The sequence below is a fragment of the Varroa jacobsoni genome, unplaced genomic scaffold (genome assembly GCF_002532875.2).
Source record: "Varroa jacobsoni isolate VJ856 unplaced genomic scaffold, vjacob_1.0 scaffold_1473, whole genome shotgun sequence".
NCBI classification, from domain to species: Eukaryota; Metazoa; Arthropoda; class Arachnida; order Mesostigmata; family Varroidae; genus Varroa; species Varroa jacobsoni.
Genome location: NW_019214375.1, coordinates 115,016 through 135,406, shown reverse-complemented (window position 1 = coordinate 135,406; position 20,391 = coordinate 115,016). Strand labels below are relative to the sequence as shown.

Sequence of the window (20,391 nt, the reverse complement as noted above, 5' to 3'; positions counted from 1 at the left end):
ATCCATGGTGTAGACAATTATACTTAAGTTAGCCCCGAATAAGCTGCTGTAAATCTGGATTTTAAAATAAAAATTTAGGAATAAACCTAAATAGCCGCCAAATGTCAATTCTTCTGTATGAAACTTTATAGGGTCCAACAAAGTTTCTCATGACACCATCAACTAGCTGACTCGTACCATCAAGACGTCGTTACATGATAAGAAGGAAAATTAAAACCCGTTTTCGGTCCGAGTTCAGGCTGTAGCAGTGGTAAATGCAGGTTACATTCAATCAACATAATCGTGAGGAGTAAAACCTTTACCCCAGTGTTTCATAGCGCCACTCATTTTGCCCCCCTATTGTAATATAGTTGATAGCAGTCATTGTAAAAGGTACTTCTGGCTTACTTTTTTTTGTGTTATTGACGTTTTTGTTCAACATCGCTTGAAATAAAAAATCGAGCGCTGGCCTTTAAAGAGATGATGGGTTAAATTTTGTCAATTCAAACATATGTTACGCATATTAACGTGCTATACATTTATCAAATGAATACTTATTAACTTACAATTATATTACATAATGGCAATGATAACAGTTTTAACATTTGTCAGCTCAAGATCTTCCTAGTTTAGACTGATATCGACCGATAGTAGAACTGGTCATCATTTCGAAAAAAGCACCCCAGAGACAATGAAAAGTCTCGAGTTTTGCTTCCGGTAACGTCCAATGACTTCCGTGGACTATTCCCGGTTTCAATGGCAATTGGGCAAACGTGTGTCATACCACTCATTTAATATTAACTACCACAACTTTTTTTTTTCAAAACGTATTTTCAATTCTTGTTTTGTTCTATTACCATATTGAAAAAAAGGTTTGGCACGATATCCATTCTACCATAAAGATAAAATCCATAAACTGTGTCGCTCTGAAAGGAGGTAATTAGAACTGAAGAACAGAATGCAATCGAGAGGCGTACCTGTTAACTTAGACGCACCATATACACAAGGCTCTCCACCTTTTTTTTTTTTTTATACGTTATTATATTGAACCACTGATTGCGAGTGGGTTTAATGGTTATACAGTACAAAATAGGATTATTCATAAAAATTCATGGCTGATTCAACAAAATGATTACTAATCAAACATAAATAAGCGATAAAATAAACATGAAACGGCCTATAATTAACAATTATACTTGAAACAGGCAGATCCAAGCAGAGATCTGCAGAAAGTGACTGTCTAGGTCACTGTTTCCGTCATGGGAGCCGGATGTGTTGGATATATCGACTCAATAGACACATGACGTTGAACTACACTACCTGTCGATTTAGCGATTTTTTCGATTTTTTTTTTCTATTTCTAATACTTATTATTACTAAGCAAAGACTATTTAATAAATCTATATTAAGCAAAATATGGTACATACCAAATGAAGAATCCTTTCGAAGATGCAGACCATGTCTAGGTCACCCGCTTAGCCAACATGCAGCAGGGTTAACCTGAAAGGCGACTCTTCAATCCGAGTGGATGCACAGGAAGTTATACCTTATAAAAATGTCTACATAAAAATATAGTAACCAAGAATAAACACATTCAAAAAAAACATACATAGCAACGGTGTGCCAAGCAACGTCAGGGATACGTGGTTGCTTTTACTTCATACCCGCCATGTAATTTTAGGTCTGTATAAAGTAAACTTTTTTTTCCTATGCTTCGTTTCTAAGTCTGTATATAAATAAAATAGATACTGTCGATAATTTCTTGCTAAGGACAAGCTATATATAAAACATTCCAGTAGAATTTAACGTTGGGTTGATAAGAGACCAAAGTTCCCAGAAATATAACGGCTTAAAATGACCAAGAGGTCCAAAAGGCGTGAAAAGTCGCAAGAAGAGTAATCGTTATAATGTGTCTACAGACCCAATTGACAAGCGATATATTATTATGTTCCAAAGCGGCTGTTAGTTTCTGTATCAAGATCCAGGTGCATAAAAAATGGCTTTTGACCTATTTTGATACATTTTCTAGCCCTTTCAATCAAAAGCCTATTGAGGAACTGTCGGATTGCCTCATGCAAATCTGCGTGGGACTAATTAAAAACCGCGTGGAAATTGGCAATGGCATAGACGATCGATTTCGGCCAAAAAAAGGTTTGTGATCTTAGCTGAAGTTGGCTTAGCGCAAGGGGTGTAAATAGCAGCTCATGTTCGTAGAGCTTGCTAAAATTACGCATTGTTTTCCATTATGACGAAATTGATGTTTCGCTCAGGTAAGAACAAATTTTCTCTCAATGTTTTGTAATGGAAGATGCAGTCATGCCCGTTACAAAAAAAACAGCCCTTATACTGTATGGATTTTACTTTTATCACATCCTGTAGTAGATGCGCCGGCTGTACCTATGGAAAAACTCAGAAGGATTTAGTGTCTTTGAGCCTCTTCCAGGAATGCGCGAAAATGAAGCACCTTCAAAAAACTGGTGGCCGGCTTTGAATATTCATTTGAGATATAATAATATATTGTTTGTTAATTATTACAAGCAGATAATTTGAATAGTAGGACCGGCATCGCCGTAAAGCATTCCATTAGACATGAACTACTACTACTCCAACCACCCAGCTACATATATTTGGAAACTGTCGTGTTGTCAGTTAGGAAAAATATCTATAAATCACCGAACTTTGAAATGATGAAGAGGTTGTAAGACACTGATGGCGAAAGAGGCACATTTGGTGGCTGTTAGTTTATTCACAGCAGTTTCCGTAAAAGTGTAATGAAACAAAATGCTTGCCTACTGAAGTTAAGGGTACGTTGTCTAGGCCTGAGCCGAACTCAGAGTGATAACAGAGGTGGTAGGAAGGTTAATACCATATGCCAGTTTTGGATAGGACAACCGCAAAGAAGATTTTCGCGGAGATCTTTAAGGAAAGTCTCTCTAGGGTTAAGGGTATACTAACAATGCCCATGAAAAGGCAAATACTTGTACGGCAATAAAACCAAAAATTCGCACTTCATGGGTCCCGTAGTTGTGTCTAAAGAGACCCTGGTGTCGAAAGTTGTCAGGCGCGTCAGATAGAGTCTTGATAAAGGAAAAAAAGGTTTAAGACCAGGTGTACCCATGTGTTAAAGCAATGTCTAACGGCAGAATTAGACGTGAAATTTTTTAAACATTTATTGCAAGTGTTATTGAATCAAATGATATTGTGTCAAACGATATTGGGAAACGGAAAATCGTTAATGTATTGCTAAAATACGTTCCACACAAAGCTCCACCAACATCTGATTTTGGGTTCCTAGCAGAGCGAAGGTATCAAAAACACAAGGCTTCAAAACGGTCAAAATGACTCAAAAAAGATAACCGATACTTTCCCCCTCGACATAGTAGAACTGTGACGGAAGCCTTCATAGCGTTTTATCTGCAATCTCCGATGGGCTCGAGAAAGAATCATTACCAAATCTTTTGGCCAATAACACGCTTAGATCTTTTTCTTTTCTATTGAAATCATTTCGTCCTACAACCCTACGCCCTGAGAGTGACGTAGAATTTCCTGTCGAAAAATCACAACGTAGCGTCTGAACGTGGCTCAGAAGAACCCTCATCAATGGCCCATGCAATTTGCCGATTTTGTTGAATCCGGCCTGCTTTACATCGTCGAAATCTAAAGCCAGTTTTGCAGTAAATTTTGGAGAATTGAACGAGGTGTAATAAATCAACAGCGGCAAAATGCGCACGCAATCGCCGAACGGCACCATTCAAACCGAACTTGCGGAATTGAAAGAGCGGTCACACAAAAGTATATTTGTCGACGCAGATGCCTTTCGTGTTATCTATCGGGACAAAGGGCAAGACATTCTATTAGAAACTGGTAATCTTAGGTTCGATAGAACGAAGATCGTTTCCATTGGGGACACACAAATACAATCCATGTTCAACCCAACATTGTGTCAGTTATCTATGGTAATACAGACACTCGACTACAGACTGGTTAGAACGACGCGCTGATTCCTCTAATATTTAAGGACTATTTCCATCTCGAACAGGGCAACAATGTATAATCGTTTCCGCACGCTGCTCAAACCGAATGAGCGTAGTACTCCAATGGCGTCTGATGTTCTGATCATATCCAGTACATATTGCAGGATGGAATTCACTACAACCGCTAGAGGCACAGGTCTCTATGGCCTATTGGAGTGAACATTTATAGCTAGCCTAGGCGCGAATAAACGTGTCGCATTATAGTAGAGAATCAGTAATCAGATGTTTTTCTACTCATCTTCATTAAATACAGCCTTAAATTTTCTCTAGATATTTGCCTGACTGACATCGCAATGCGCTATGCCGGCAATAGCGTCCGAATCTAGATGAGATTTAAGTTCGTTACGTATATAACATAGCCTTTTTACATAATGTGTTTACCTATAGTAGTTATAGTTAGTTGAACTTACACATAATATATCTCTATCTATTCAACATAGTTGTATAACTTAGTTTTATATAATATTTTAACCAAGGTATGAGCACCCTGGAAGTGCGACTGTGAGAATCTGCTACGTTATACGTTAAGCGATAAGTGTGAGCAATAATTTTTTTGCATTAATTCAAATTTATTTTCCGATAATTTGACTCGTTAATGACGAATGACTATAATACGATTCAAGTTTTTATTAAAGTTACGTCAGATTGCGTCGTCTTCAAACCAAGATGGCCTTCTCCATCTGACCTGCTGGAGCGGTTCGTGATAATCGAACTCAATTTCCTTAACGATAATTCTTTGCTTTTAAGATCCTTAATTCTCCGTACCCATTAACAGTATCGGTACAAATCATGGAAAATCCATAGTCGTCATAGGCAGCTAGATTTGCTTCAATGGCCAGTGAACTTTGAAGAATCACTATATACATAGTGGGTTCATGACGCAGCGAGTACTGCAGATACAGACAGAATTTTTTGTAGTTGATTCTATCCCAGATTGAGCGACGTCACTTTTTCCTTAAATTTTCAGTTAGCAATGCCATCGCGTTGTGGGCAACGTTTGGGTATCAATGTTGAGAGCTTCCAAACCTGTACAACAAAAACAAGTGCGCACATAATAAAAGCCTGCCAATAGTACTACACGTTATACAGTACGCTACCGAAGTGTAATACTAGCTCGTTCTCTTACATTACGTACCTAACCTTTCTTGTTATATACCTAATATTGTGTTTTATAACCGTATGGCCGATTTTGTATATCGGTCGCGCCTTTCAAAAATCTCAGCGATAATTAGACAAATTTGTGTATTTGCAGGCGACAATAACAGTCACAATAGTCCATATATGGTCTGAACCATGCTATCTTACCAAGAACTTAGGACACGTCAACGCGTGTGATCGACGTAATAGCCACCGTTTCGGTAAAGGGAAGGTCGTCACAGCGTTCACATCTACACTCTTGTACACGTCGACGTCGGCACAACAAACGACTGAAAAGAAGTTGCCTTTGACATTAAAGACAATAATAATAGAAATGTCATGTAGTATAGTATAATTCAGTAAAATTTCTCAGGTCCGAAAAGCATTTGTGCGGATGTATGCGTCCACCACTCCCTCACATCTGACGGTTTGCTCATATCGCCATACAGTGGCAGGGGACACGAAACAACAGGAAAAATAAGATAGCTCCGTAATGAATTACGGTGAATCGTGGATTCGACACCTTTGAACTTGTGGTTATGTTTAATTAATGACTATAGGAAGAATATATTGCTTAGACCTTATTCTGACAGAAAGACGAAATCTGCCTGGGTTCAATCCGGGGGGTCTTAACACTGTTGGACCTTTTCATTGCTGTATGTGACCGTTGTGAGCTGTCATACCGTTTTTGGCAGCACTTGCATAGGGTAACATTCATATGTCTTCTTTCGTTACATCATATACGCCCATAATATAAATCTTGCTTCAGTTAAGTGCAATTAAAGCTATACGACTGAGCGATATTTTCCAGCCATGAGCGCAGGTTACTTCCTCGCTAACATTGTCAGCTTAACACGTAAATGCTGTTAATATCTACGGACAAACACGGAACAATATTCAGAACAAACGGCTGGTCCTTTGCATCGTTTCGTTTGAAAACTTTACATCTAAATGAGCACAGCATGGTAAAGAATCACGGTGGAACCTCAAATTAATGCTCGCATGAGCTTCATTACATTTTTCATTCGCTGATATGGAATTCACAGTTAAACAGGTCCGGGAAACTTGTATCGTTCGCCCACGAGGGTCGGACGCTTGTTATGGTCTGCAAGTTCGGATCGCGTCAGCGCTGAGGCGGGTGTGAAGTGCTTGTGATGAAAACCGTAAATGAGTCCATCAGTTTTTTCTATTTTGTTTCGCTTCGTTTGCATCGCTTAACATACATGTTGTCCTTTGCTTGTAATATTCGACCGTATGCGCACCGGTGTGAGGGGTAACGCCTTGTCCTGTCTTTACCTATCGCTATATGCAGTATATGGCCGGCTCCTTATATGGCCGGCCAGCACCTAAAAGCGGATGTTGTCGGTGGCAGTCTGAATGAACTATTATATAATGCTGGTACCCTAAATGTATACAATACCCATTTGTGTGTTATGCTGTGTGCAACGGATCCGCAGGTGTACATAAAATAAGCCGATTATAGACAAGCTAAACAAATTATACTATGCGCTATTGTTCAGACATATTTATAATAAACAGATATGTCTGCGTGTATGATGTTGCTTTATATGGACGGCCCAATTTCTTTATGACCCACCAAAAATTAGGTTAATATTCATATCGCATTATTTATGAGATTACCAAGTTCGAATTTACTACAGCCTTTCATGTAATTTTTTTAGCTATCTTTGTGACATATTGAATACGATTAGCTCTTAGTTGGGGGCCTGAATAGACAAGTATCTTGTACCAACTTGATAACGCACTTCTGTTTTTTTTTTACTGCACACTGCGCTATCTGTACTACATCTGACCCTTTTGTCCGAATTCAGGTTTCTTGATTAGTTTTCGCTGGAGGCATAACATTGGGAAAACATAGAACGGTCGAATCCATAGCGTTCAGTGATCAAAAAGAGTCCATTTTAATCTAGCCTGCGGTTAAATACTGTTCAGGTGACAGCGTATCCTGCGGTGTCACTAATCGAAAGCAATTCTAATTCATTTATAGTAACGATACTGTATCATAGCGAGGTGATCTATACAAACCGGATTTCTTTGCGGAACGAAGTATTCATAAAGGTGAACAGTAGGGGGTCGACGACACAATTTAGTTGTGCCAGTGCCTGAAAGACTAGCCACATCACTGGGACCCAGGGTTGGTTGGGGAGGAGAGCGGCCGAGAAACAAAGCGCCATTACCTGGACAGGCATAATACTTGACTGTGATAATAATTAGTTCACTCGTACCTCATCCTACTTCACCTGTGTCGGTGCGAAGCTTCATTCCAGAACATATCATACTGAAACATGTAAATTGAAAAGTAAGCCTAATAACATCCGAAATTTATTGGTCTACCTGTTTAGTTTGGGCAAATTAAAATCAAATCAATTATATGACAACTCATGCAGGATCTTTGAATTAGCCTGGGGGCGGTCTAGCAGGTTACGTTCTGCAGTGTTCGTTTACCTTAACCGACCCTTAGCAAGCTTTAAAATTCGGCCTTTTCTGTCAATCGAATAACCGACTCAAAATATGAACCAAAAATCAACTGCTATCCAATGTTTTCGAAGCGAGCTAACCCTAAACAGAACTAGACACTTCGGTTACTTCTCAAAATTGTCCTAATCGATAGGTTGAACATAAATTTTTACGGGGATGTGCCTGTCAACATATACAGAACTAACGTTGATTCACAACGAACATAACAGCCTATAAACCCAAGCGTACAATTTAGAATGAGAAGTCTGTATTTATTAAATGTATGTACATTTACTCTTCACTTAGGAACTGTTCACACATACATTTATTAAGCATCCGGCAAATACTATACGACAGAAGATATCGGTGTTCAGAAAACACAGGAAAGCTTATGATCAGAGAAATCAAAAGGTGTTCTAGGTCGCTTATACAGAATTTAGGTAGCGTACTCTATAGACCTATTTACGACTAACAGCGTTCAAAACTAAACCTGTTAAAAAAAAAGACACAAAATTTTACTCACTTATACCTTCCTATCTAGTTTATGAAATACGTTAGCCATCTATTCCGCTATACACTACGTTTTGTTGTTATCAGAAAGTATATTATGTTTGATTATAAGGAGAATAGCCTACATGAAGAGGAGTTGATAGGACTACGAAGGAAACGACGAAGCCAACAACAATTCGAGCTGCTTTTGTCACTTGTGGCGTCTCCTGGCCGCCGTTCGCTAGCTGGTCGCGGAGGGCCATTGCTAAGAGTACGTAGAATCCCGATATGAGCGCCACGGGCACAGCATAGAAAAGCACAAAAAGTACAAGCTGATACGTGAAGAAAGTATCAAGATAGTTGAACGTGCAGACTGTGAGAACGACATCCGGGAAGCCTTTGTTCGGTACATATTCTCCAACTGGAATACATATGGAAGGTGATTTGAAAAAGTTGAGTTTACAGTACAGCCAAAGGGAACGTCAGTTAAATACGAGCTGAACGCGTAGCTATGCTCTGCTGGGCAAACCATTTACGTACGAGACGTAAGTTATTATACGAAATTAGACTGTTTTGTCTTGTTGTTGAGGTGAGGAAACATTGTGCGTTAGGGTTTCGTCTCTATAACTGGTCAAAGCAGGAACAATTTTCATTGCTGCTGGATGACGCACCACAATCGACCTATGGTCCTTCGTCCCACAGCTCTTAACGTTCAGACCCAGTACTGTTAGTTAAACATAGGTCTATGCCCAATTACGTTCGACGTATCGAATTTTTGATCAGTGATAGGTTCGTTTTCTTATATTGGACCATTCTATCTCTGTGGAATCGGCGAACGTTTGGGCAGTAGAAAAAAATGCACGTACCAGACTAACTATTTATCCCATTTTGCTTCGAAGTTCTTTCTACATGAGTGTAATTCCATAAGTTCAGCGTGTTTCAGATTCGTAAAACGATGGGCTTCTAATTGTTTTATCTAAAAAGTAAGGTACTTCAGAGTTTGTTTACGCAGGACCATTTAGAATCATTGACTGCAAGCAATCTCTTTACACTAACGACCGGAGAGATAATGACCAGCTCAAACCTCTATAGGGAACGCCGATAAGCAGCTGGTTAAAAATGAAAACGTAAAGAGCAGAGCATGAATAGCGCTTGTGCTCTTTATTTAGAATCCGCGTACACCAAACACTTGTTCAACGGACATTATATCCCAGTGATGAACATAGTACAAACATAACTATCCTAGACAATTGATTTACACCTGGAAGAGTATAAAAAAAATAGTAATATGCTAAATTTCATATTGTAAGCTTAATTGAGTTATTTTTCAAAAAATAACATAAACAATATACAATTTAATAACGCTACGCAAGACCTAAGAACCTAATGATGAACAGGTAACAATAGGCAGTGCATAAACTCGATAATAACTGAACGTATTTACTGCTTCTCTAACAGCCTAAGGCATTAGTAGAATAATAAAAGCCTTTCCACCTTACCTCCATAGAGGAAAAAGCTAGGCGAGTTCGCGATCGGCATCAGAAACCAAATGGCGAGAGCCGCTGCGTTCGAGTGTCGGTGCAACGCTCGAGTCAAACTATGCGAAGGTAACGTGACCGCCAGATACCTGTTTAATTGCAGGAAAATATTGTACTTATAAGAACAACGTGTCGGTTTTAGGATTCAGGCCTAGTTGATTAGCACTGGACAGCATTCGGGCCTAGACCTACCATTACAAATAAGAGATCTCAAACAAATGCAAAGCTTTATTTAAGACTTAATGTTTGAAGCTTTGGAAAAATTGGCACAAAGCAGCCGTCTGATTAGCTTCTGAATGGTGATTCGAAATGGTAAAACATTTATTCAGAGGTCGCTTTTTTCACACCACATTGTAAGGAAAAAAACTTAGTTCTCGGCAAGGGTCCTATCGTGTCGAAGGGTAAAAATACAAGTGACTTACGTATCAAAGCGACCTAGCTATTTCGATGTCCGGAACACTATCTAGGGCGTTATGAGGTGGACTGAATTGAATCTTCATTAGTTGCTTAATATATACATAAGTACAGATTACTTGTTCCATGGGTATAATATATACATAGGTATAAATATACACAATACGATTTTTCTTTTTAAGCGACTATTTATACCTTTCTGCCAAGATAAGTATAGCACCCAATGGGAAGAACTGAGAAGACTATTTCCGTGGATGGAAGTGTTACGTTTTTAGTAATCAGCTACCTGAACGCAAAACTAGCACAATAATAAGTGATGACAGGCGGGGTGTATTTATTTATCTACTAGCCAATAGCTGGTTTGCTGTTAGGCAAAAGAGCGGTTATACTGAGTCGAGACCCATTTTGGCATTCAAATCTCAAAGATACATTCTTAGAAAGTGCACAATCTGAATGGTGTGTGGTAACAAGGTTAGGGCTTCTCTCTATTTTCTGCTTTCAAAACCAAAATGATCATAACAATAAATACTGGTAAACGGCAGGAAAGAGGCAAACAACAAACGTACCAGCAAGTACTTGAACGTGTACTTCTTCGATTATTTCGAAAAAATCGCCATTTTGTCGCGATGACTAAACGATGTGTATAAGCTGAATTCGGTTATCTAATCGAATTTGTGATCTAATAGGTATCTTTGCATCCGGTGAGGTATAGAGCTAATGATACAGCGTGGCCATGAAGAACACATCGCTATATAACTTCAGTGCTCTACGGTGTTTTTTTGTCGTTAATTAAATTACCGATTTCTTATCGGCGCATCAGAGATTTGAATTCAGACACCATCACGCAGTCGACTCGAAAGTTAAATAATTATAGTCGCTAAAAGAAGCAGCAATTGCGAATTTGCTATCCGAAAGCGCCTTCAGATAATCAACACCGATGTTCAGTAAGAGTTATCCGCCACGTTGTTTTTTTTTTCTTTATTTATTTTTACATTTAAAATATGGAAAACAACTGGAAACAAACGTTTCTTCTCATTGGGCGCCTGAGCTCTGTCGCAATGAGGTGCACAGCCTTTTCCGATCCCCACTATTATACCTATTTCTAACGGGAGATTTCCGATATACGTTTTTTAGAGAATGATACGGCAAACCGGTTCAGAATTCTAAATTTGCAAAGAGTGCTGGTGTCAACTTTGAATCGTGCAACATGCGAACGAGCAAACGTCGGCATGTCCGAACAAAGACTGTCCGAGGATGTTCACAGAGAACGCTTAAAAGCGCAAGCAATCGCAATAACCTCCACATCTTCGTTCGGGAGAACCAGCAGCAGAGAAGCAGTTCGAAGCTATTATGTTTGCCGAAGTGGATATCAGTAATACTGAGGCCGACACTGCGGTTGCACTTAAGGCAAATAACGGCCTAGGTCATCGCTGACAAAAACCCTACAACTTACCCTCTCTGCTGACCACGTCGACTCTCGAATGCGAGAGACTATTCAGTATTGCAGGCCACTTTCCTAGAAGCTCGATGTCCAAGTGAACTACAGCTGACTCTTTAATTATAGGCTCATACTGCCTCTCGTTTCTTAGTCCATAGGCAATTGGTGAGCATCCTCTAAGTACCTGGGTACCTAAGTTTATGTGTGAAAATGCACTTTAATAAATATAATAAACAAACAAGCAATCTTACGTTGCTCTCGTAGTGCGAGCCAAACAATTTGGGCTTCCATTTGCTACAATATGTTACGGAGCCAATCCGCAGTAGCTACCGCTTCTCTCCGCGGCCAAAATCGGGTTACGTACTTAATCCTCGGGTCGACTACATAACGCTGACTAACTTCTTACTTAGTAACAGTGCTAACTTCTCTTGCGCCGATAATAGATTGACGACAAAGAAACAACAACATCAAGATCATATAGTGCTGCGTTCTTCATGGCTTTGTTGCGTCGGCAACTTTGCAGCTCGTCCGATACCCATTAGGCTACGAAATCCAGCCAAAAGACAAGCAGATTCCTCTTTGGGCCGTGCAGGCCGTACATAGACCCATGATTACCTAACACGAAAAGTTTTTCACAAAAATCGGTAAAAGTCCCTGTTAAAATTTTTCCCGACAAGGTTCGCTGTTTTTGCCAATGAATTGCTTTTCGGAAAAACCCATAATCATAACCTTTTAGTCAGGAGTAATTGCAACATGGGTTTTCTATAAAGCTACCATTAGGTGTTGTACTATTTTTAGAATAAATCAAAACGTTACATCTATGTACTAGTCGAACAAAAGGGTAACTGACGTTTTTATTATGTGTAACTTAAACAGTTAGACGTTTGAACAGAGCTTTATATTAAGCAATCGTTATATTACGACAAATAATTAAACGTTTTGACGGAAAATGACCGAGTTGACAATGACCTATTAAACGAAGTCGTGCTAACAGGGGGTAAAAGCTCTGACCATTGTCAGATAAAGAATTGTCATAGTGCGTTATGGAATACTTTAGAATCGCCCATGACCAACAACAGGTGTGTATATGTCGCAATTCTACAACCTTATTGAGTTGTTGAGCAAAAAGAGCAAAACAATTTTCGCTTAACCAATGGATTGGCAAAATTCTGGACTCAGAACAAACCAATTTCAGATGTTTTCCTCTCTGGTCGTTTATTTCAACATAGCCTACAATATACAATGTCTATTTTCGAGCGTTTCATACAGTCACAAGTGACTTCAAATCAACGATTTCTTACCTTTACTTTCTCGATATATTTCAAACGTAATAACCGCTATTTATGTTGCCCGCTTTCCTCTTCCATTGTTCCGAAACAAAGAACCCGGACATTGTATTCTAAAACAGAAATCGGGATCTAAACATCGTGGCTTCTAACAGTGCACGTACTTGGAGCACTAGCTTGTTGCTGCAAACGGATCTTGTAACCTTTCTGAGCTTGGCTTTTTAGCTTAATCACCCGGCCGAATCTTATGGATTTCGGTTCAGCAAAGCCACCCCTTGTATTTTAGACCTTTCGAAAGGCTTCAGCGATCCTAATTAAAATAAAACGTATGCTGCTTTTTAAACAACGTACGTACGTAATCTAGGAGAGCGCTGTCATTATCGTAGACAGTAAAAACACTGAACACTGTAAACTTTTACGTTTCTAGGGAGGCTCAATTCGTTCATTATCTGAAATCTGGCTATTCACTGCACTTAAAGGTACCCAGTAGTTTTGGGCGAGACACAACCTAGCAACAACAATAATAATAAACATACACACATAATGTTTGAAAAAAAAAAAAAGCTGGATTAATGCGATCCTAGTATTTCAGATGTGTCTATAGACACTGTCGTCATACTGTGAACGAACATAATTTTTAACATTGTTGATTTGAAATGAAGCTCGTTCATTACCAAGTAGTAAAGCCCTTAGAAGATGTTACCTGTTTAGCGCCATAAGCACAAGCGTGTACTGTGTAATGCTAAGAGACATGTCCTTGAAATAAATCGTCGCACGGCAGGCCCAGTTTCCCCAAACCCAGCCATTGCCTGGAATACCGTGTTGTATTGAAAATAACAAAAACAAATAGTTATTTTTTTATAAAGTCGTTAAAAAAAAAGGCTGTTGTCGGAGGATGGCCACATCTCATGGCGTGCACACGGATATAACCTATTTCAAACCAATTTGTCACCACTTTATCTATATGTTTTACCTATAGGGGTTCGCCTGTTTTCAACTCACATAGCAATGCCAGACGTCATATCGATCTGCCTTATTATTATTTATATGCTTTAGCATGTGGTTATATAATGTACTAACTACATCCACATTGCTTAATAAAAGAATCGTAATGCAGATGCAATGTTAGAAAACAAATTGTAGAATCTCAGTGGAAATAAAATATAACTTTTTATGATATCTAATCCCGGATTCTTCGTAGCTACATTCGTAACTAGCGCCCTGTTTCAATATTTGTGTATTTCCTTTTATGCTTAAACATACTACTGCCTCACATACGCAAAGGTATCATCAACTACCAACAAACTGAAATAAATATGATACTACATTTGGATCATAACTTCACAGCCATGTTTACGTGATCACGCACTGGACGTATAATATTATAGACTGAATGGATCACGTCATCGCCGGCCTGTATTTACCACGAAAATCGTATCGTAACAGTCCTTTCATCGCACTCGTGTTATAAACCAAGGATCCGGAGTTGGATTTTTCCTACCTAATGAGGATGCCCATGGGCATTTACGGTGCGCCCTTTCGGAATCATAGCGAGGCTTATGTAGATGCCTCAGGGCAAACTATCTCCAAAAATGACTCGAAACATATGTTGATCACTAGACAATGCGACAGAGAGCAGAAGATATAGATGTTTACTAATCTGGCCAGATAGCTGCCTTATTCTGGCTTATTGGAAAACTGCGGCATTTTACCTTGTATTTTTTTAAGCCTTCTGAATTCTCGACCGTAATGCTTTTACAGTTCCTAGTACCGTCCGCTAGGGTCTTTGCTTCCCAGAATCAATCAGGCATAATAAAACGCTTGTCTTAAAAAAGGGCATATATACAGGACAGACAATCTCTTGTCTTTTGACAGTTTGAAAAAGCCGCACAATTTGAGAGTTTTTATCTATATCTCTTAAAGTATTAAGAAACTAAAATATAATAAAATTAAAAAGAGAAAATCAAATACATTTTTTCGACCTGTCAAGTGACCTTCCGCCCATCTCGTATATGAGGATGCCGCATACCCTGTTTCTAAGACCGAATCTAAATAAAAACAGATATTTAAGTGGAATTTCTTGCATATACTGGAATTGGCGGTCATGCTTATTCAATATAGTTACCATTTAATGCGACTATAGCACCAGTTCGACCCCTCACAGGCTCGTTTCAAATGTTTTTGTTGTAATACGCCTTCTTCACAAAAGCACGAGTGAGCTTGTCGTCGTCTCGAGATTAGTGGGTTGTCGCTCAGTAATGCTTTATGATAACGTAGGTAACGGGTTTAGATTCGGGCTTCTTAGCGATCATACATGTTCATCCCAGATATTCTCGGCACTTACAGGCTCATGTACTATTTTGTTGGAATACATATGATCTTCCTTTGGACATTATAGCTACCCTCATTCAGATAAATTTCGTTACGTATTGCCCTTCCTGGAAGAAGCATGGCGGCATGATACCCTCCTTCCCAAACACCACACCCAGAACATAAACTTTGGCTAAAAATTCACTTCTGTTCACAGCTCAAGAGCAAACCAGCGATCATTATTGCGTTAGCTTTTAGAGAATAAAAAAATTCTTGTCAGCAAAGCATATAATCTGCTTTTTTATTCTATAGAAGACTATATTTAGTTTGTCTAGTCGTCAGGCAGTATGGCTAATTTGGATATATAAATATAATGCTGAAATCTTCGTGATCAATCCGTGATATCGCACGCCTCTAGTAAGGAGATAAGCAGTGACATGATTTTGACTGATAACGATCAATTTTGAAGACTACATGATTTTTTCAGATATTGTGGATTTTTTGTTGCGCGGTTTGTACGGCCACATACTCGTTTCCAACGCATTGCACTGCCGACTCCGGCTAACCCAAAAAGTGTTAAAGTATTGGTGAAGGTTTATTCAACGTAAAGAAATTGGATAATAGCTAATCTTCGTTCAGGGTCCAAAAACGACGCATTCTTGTGCGCCACAATGGCCTCGCGGCTACTTCTGATACATTTACTGTTTTTGATAATAAACAAAAGCCGGTCTTTTCGACAAAAACAACAAGTTCACCAGGACGACAAACAGCTATGCTGTTATTAAAATTCGAGGGAAGATCCGCTATTACCTAATTCTTATGCGCTTGACGAACGGATTTGGCCTCTAAAGGTCTGAAATAGGCTATTATGGTGCAAGTCAGAGGATCCTCCGTAGATTTTAAGTTTCAACGCCTCGGAACTTAATCAGAACGGCTGAAAAAGCCATTTTGTATACGGTTAGGTTTGAGTTACAAAAATTAACAATCGTTTTAAAAGAGAATATTAATCTCTATTTGGGTCACAGATAGGCTGTAAAAATTAGACATCTGAGATGTTTTAGCGTTTTTTAACACCTTTGACGGTTTATAGCCGTTTTAAACGCTTGTAATTTTAGGACTTTGGCCTGCTACTAGTCCAAAATTTAATTTAGTCTGAATTTTTTTTTATCTGTAGCGTATTCGAAAGACACTTTAACTATTATGTTTATGCCTATCAATATCGTTTGGCGTACGATTAGTATTAAAATGTTGATTGCGCGTTAAAAAAAATAGTTAGAAAGTAACTAAAGGATAAAATTGTGATCGCGGTAAATGGTGGTTATTTTTGAAAAAATATAACCGTGAAAAATGATACTTTAGCATATGCAAAAAAAAATTGTTCAAATATCTGTTTTTATTTAGATGCAGTCTTAAAAATAAAGCATATGAGGAAGTCTAAATTTACGTACTGCATACTGTATATAAATGTATCTAACGGAAACGTTACAAAATTGATATACTATAACAGAATCCACGTGCAATCACGGCCTCAGAATTTAGACCGGTGAATCAAACTGTATCATTAGATTTTTGTGTCTTTCTCTATTTATCTCTGTTTTTTGGTATCTATCTAGATACTAAAAAAAGACCACAAAGATACGAGCTGAGTCTGCGCAAAAACTGCACAAATCATGTGAGGAACTGCTTTAGGTTTTTTTTTACTAGGGCCGATGACGAGGTCTTGATGAATCATCGAGGCTTTGAGGTGGTACGGTACTCCCGCGACCACCCAGTATTTTGGCATCCAAGCTTACTTATAGCTCGTTATAAAAGAAAAATGGGCATTTTTTGTGGATGCGCTGATCGAGCGAGGACAGTAGACCACATGGGTCATATTATCAACATAATCCAAAACGAACCTGGCAGATGTTAAAAAGTATCGCTTAGCTTGAGAACGTAACAAATAGTAGAAACATAGCATAAAAAAATGATTAAATATTGCAGACTTTTCCAAAAAAAAGCGGTCAGAAGAAGCCTAAGTTCACAAGAGGCAAAATCATGTCTGATTCCTTGCGGTCAAGTTGAATGTAGGGCTATAGCTAACATGCATTAAGGTCGTTACAAATGGCATGCACGAAAGTTTTTTTTGGCTTACTTTAACATGGACAAGTCGCATTTTTTCCCATCTTTTAAAGTACACACAAGCTGTTGTGTTTCGTCTTGCTAGGCGTACGTTCGAAATACAGGCTTCATTTCAACATCCGTTTACAGCATTTTCCCCGCTATACGCTCGACATGCTTGCTGAAGGGTATGCGGCTGTCTGGGTACTCCTACATTCACTTACTACGATTCGATATTTTACAAATACTGATTCGAGATCCGCGCAGGTACCTATAGCTACCTATATAGTGTGACCGCGGCGTTAAGAAGAGGTACGAACTTACGCGAAATTCAAGCTAGCCACTAGCAAAACACAAGCGAGGAAATTGATTAAAGATTAAGTCTAAGTATCTTCTGAACTTCGTCATTCAAAGAATTGCTCTGTTTCGTCAGACTCTCTTCCATCCATTACGAAGTATCGAGTGGTAAAAATAGAGATGGCATCTATTTAATCCTGATATAGACGAGTATATCCGCGAAACGCTATCCATCCTTTGAATTCGCATCCAAATGCGCGAACTGGCTTGTACTGATTGGGAACATGCCGTTTAAAGCAAACTTCCAGAAAAGAGGTTCAACTAAAGATTCGATTGATTTGATATCATAACTTACGGTAACGAAACTGAATGATCTTCGTCGGTGTATAGGTGACAACATGAAAAAGGTCAGCAAGGGCTAAACTGAAGACGAGATTGTTTGAACTGGCCTGCCGCATCCGTGGGGAGCATCTCAACACGAGAAGCACTAGCGAGTTGAAGATAATGGCCAGAACGCACGTGGACACAAGTACAACGGGAACGAGAACTTCTATCGAACTATCCTTTTTTTCCTTCATGTTGTAAATAGAAACGTGTTATTGCTGATTTAGCGTCGCAGTAGTGTGTATACAGTTTAGTTATTAATTTCGTTGTGTATCCAGAAACAGCAGTACTCCTCTAGGAGAGTAAAGGAGTTACGTTAGGAGAGAGCAGGAAACACGTAACAAAAATCTGCATTTCAATAATTCACTGTCCGTCATTACATTTCTTAGATGACTATGAAAATAGTGGAATTATTGAGAAAAATCACTTAATAACTTCCGTAATGACATCCCGGAGTTTGGAGGCCACTGATAGACTTGGCAAGCCGACCTTTTCATCGATGCTTGAAAGGTCACGTGGCCCACTAAATCTACTCGTAACCAATAATGAGCACTAGTGTGTCATCAACCATCTGCGCCGTATGGCACTCTTTCGTATCCACTAAATGAGCACCGTTTCATCGGTCGGATGTTCTACTTCGAACGGCATTAATTGACTACTACCGTCTTAAACAGAATCATATTTCTAGCAAAAGGACGGGAGATACTCCCTTTCGCCGTTGTCGGTAGCTTCGAGTCCGATAGTTTTCCCCTTCAACTTTATTTAAAAATGTAGTAGAGTGACCTGGCTAAGGAAAACAAGTAGATCATTTAGCAACATACAGTCAGTTCTCGTTTGTGATCCAAGCTTAGAATCGACTGCTGTTTGGAAGCCTGCCTTACAGATCATCCACAGGTTTTACACTGTTCCAGATCCAACTATAAGTGATAAATAATTAGTCGTAGCCACTTAAGCTTTTGAGAATCTCTTAAACAGAGAGTTCCGCGGTTTTAAGTCATCGATCCGCGCTAAAACTTATTCTCGTTACTAGCAAGCATCACTCATTAAAAGCGTTTGATTTTAAGGTTTAAAATATATGTGCTCTTTTCAGAAGTTTCACACGGGCAAGGTGGTGCAAAAACGACTCGGCAGCACGACAAGCTATCTGAAAGATGACAGGCTTAGGCTACTTCTGGCTACGATAAATTTAATAAATTCCTGCCATTTGTCAGTGTTCCGATGCTACGAAATGATTAAGAAGAAGGGTGAACCAACGACAAAGATGGCTCCTTCCTTGCGTTAACCTAATCTTTATAAGTCTGCGTTCAAATGAAAATAGTCCAACGCACTTTACTGTGCCGCTATAATAATGCCGCTTCGTTCAGTGTAGTCTCGTCCTCAAAACACTCAAAACTCCTGCGTATTTATGCTTAGAACAGATCGGTCTATGGCCTGCTCAACGCCTGGACTTACATTCATGGGCGTTATTTTGAAATGAACTGTGGATTATGGTACGTACTTGTTTAAACGGAATCTCTGCAAGACAGATCTAGTATTTAGTCATGTCGCCCTACTTAGCCCATAAAGCATAAGCTAAGGCGGTGACGCTTACTGCCAAAAAGTTAACCCAATTTTAAGGTTAGCCTTTTTTTTTTTGTTAAATAATGGAGAATTTTTCCGTTGCTTTTTTTTTTTAATTCAAATATATATTTGTAATTTGTTCGTTTTGTAAATAGCAAAAAATAAAGTGTAAAACGTCGAAATTACGTTTAGTTTTATGCTTTTCAAGTCAAGAGCACGATGAAAGCGATGTTCAACTTCCCATAAGTGTTCGTCGTTCCTTAAGCGTGCTTATAGTGAACCGTGATTTGTTCTTTATGCTCTTCTTTTGAAAATAGTACTATGAAGTGATTACGCATTTAAGAAAAAAATCCTCAAAGAGCTACCTCTGCAATAAAGCAAATACAGATTGCGTCTCTTTTTCAATATCCCTTAGTGCAATGAGCCCGTAGGCATATTACAAAGATATTGACTTAATCATAGTAGTTACTGAACTATAGTTAATCTTGTTAAATTGCCATCTAAAAGATAACAAGAATTTGATCACCTGCGACCTAGCTAGATGTCTAAGGGCATTACTTTTAGCGTGCTATAACATATAATTAGCTATTAAAATTGTGTGGGCTTTTCCCAGCAAAAAAATTTGCTGCGTTCAAAGTTATAATAGAATTAGTTTGTTAATTTTCGGCCTTATAAGGCCATCTCAATTGTCCTGAGGCGTCTTGATGTAGTAATCGAAACTTTTTACAAGACCACCAACCAAACTCTACCATAAAACCCATCATATGACAGGAGAGTGCTTATTTACAGATGTCTTTGAACGCTAAGATTCTTCAACATCTAGAGAACAAGCAGCACGATAAATTCTCAGCGAGATTTACCCTTTCCGTAGATACGCATATCTGGATCCGCATGCCTCGTGCGGTTCAGATGGTAAATCTTTTTGAAAGTGATACTTAAACTGTTTC

General features: G+C 38.9%; 1 protein-coding gene across 1 annotated transcript; it reads right to left on the bottom strand.

The window, feature by feature from the left end:
* Positions 1 to 4,570: 4,570 nt before the first annotated feature.
* On the bottom strand, positions 4,571 to 18,514 carry LOC111270451 (allatostatin-A receptor). Its single transcript, XM_022850687.2, has 7 exons — positions 17,856 to 18,514; positions 13,497 to 13,602; positions 9,617 to 9,744; positions 8,264 to 8,538; positions 7,197 to 7,348; positions 5,319 to 5,440; positions 4,571 to 5,039 (listed from the first exon to the last, which is right to left on the bottom strand). Exons 1-6 carry the CDS (start codon positions 18,076 to 18,078, stop codon positions 5,326 to 5,328), a joined length of 999 nt encoding a protein of 332 aa, XP_022706422.1. The 5' UTR covers positions 18,079 to 18,514; the 3' UTR covers positions 4,571 to 5,039; positions 5,319 to 5,325.
* Positions 18,515 to 20,391: the final 1,877 nt, after the last annotated feature.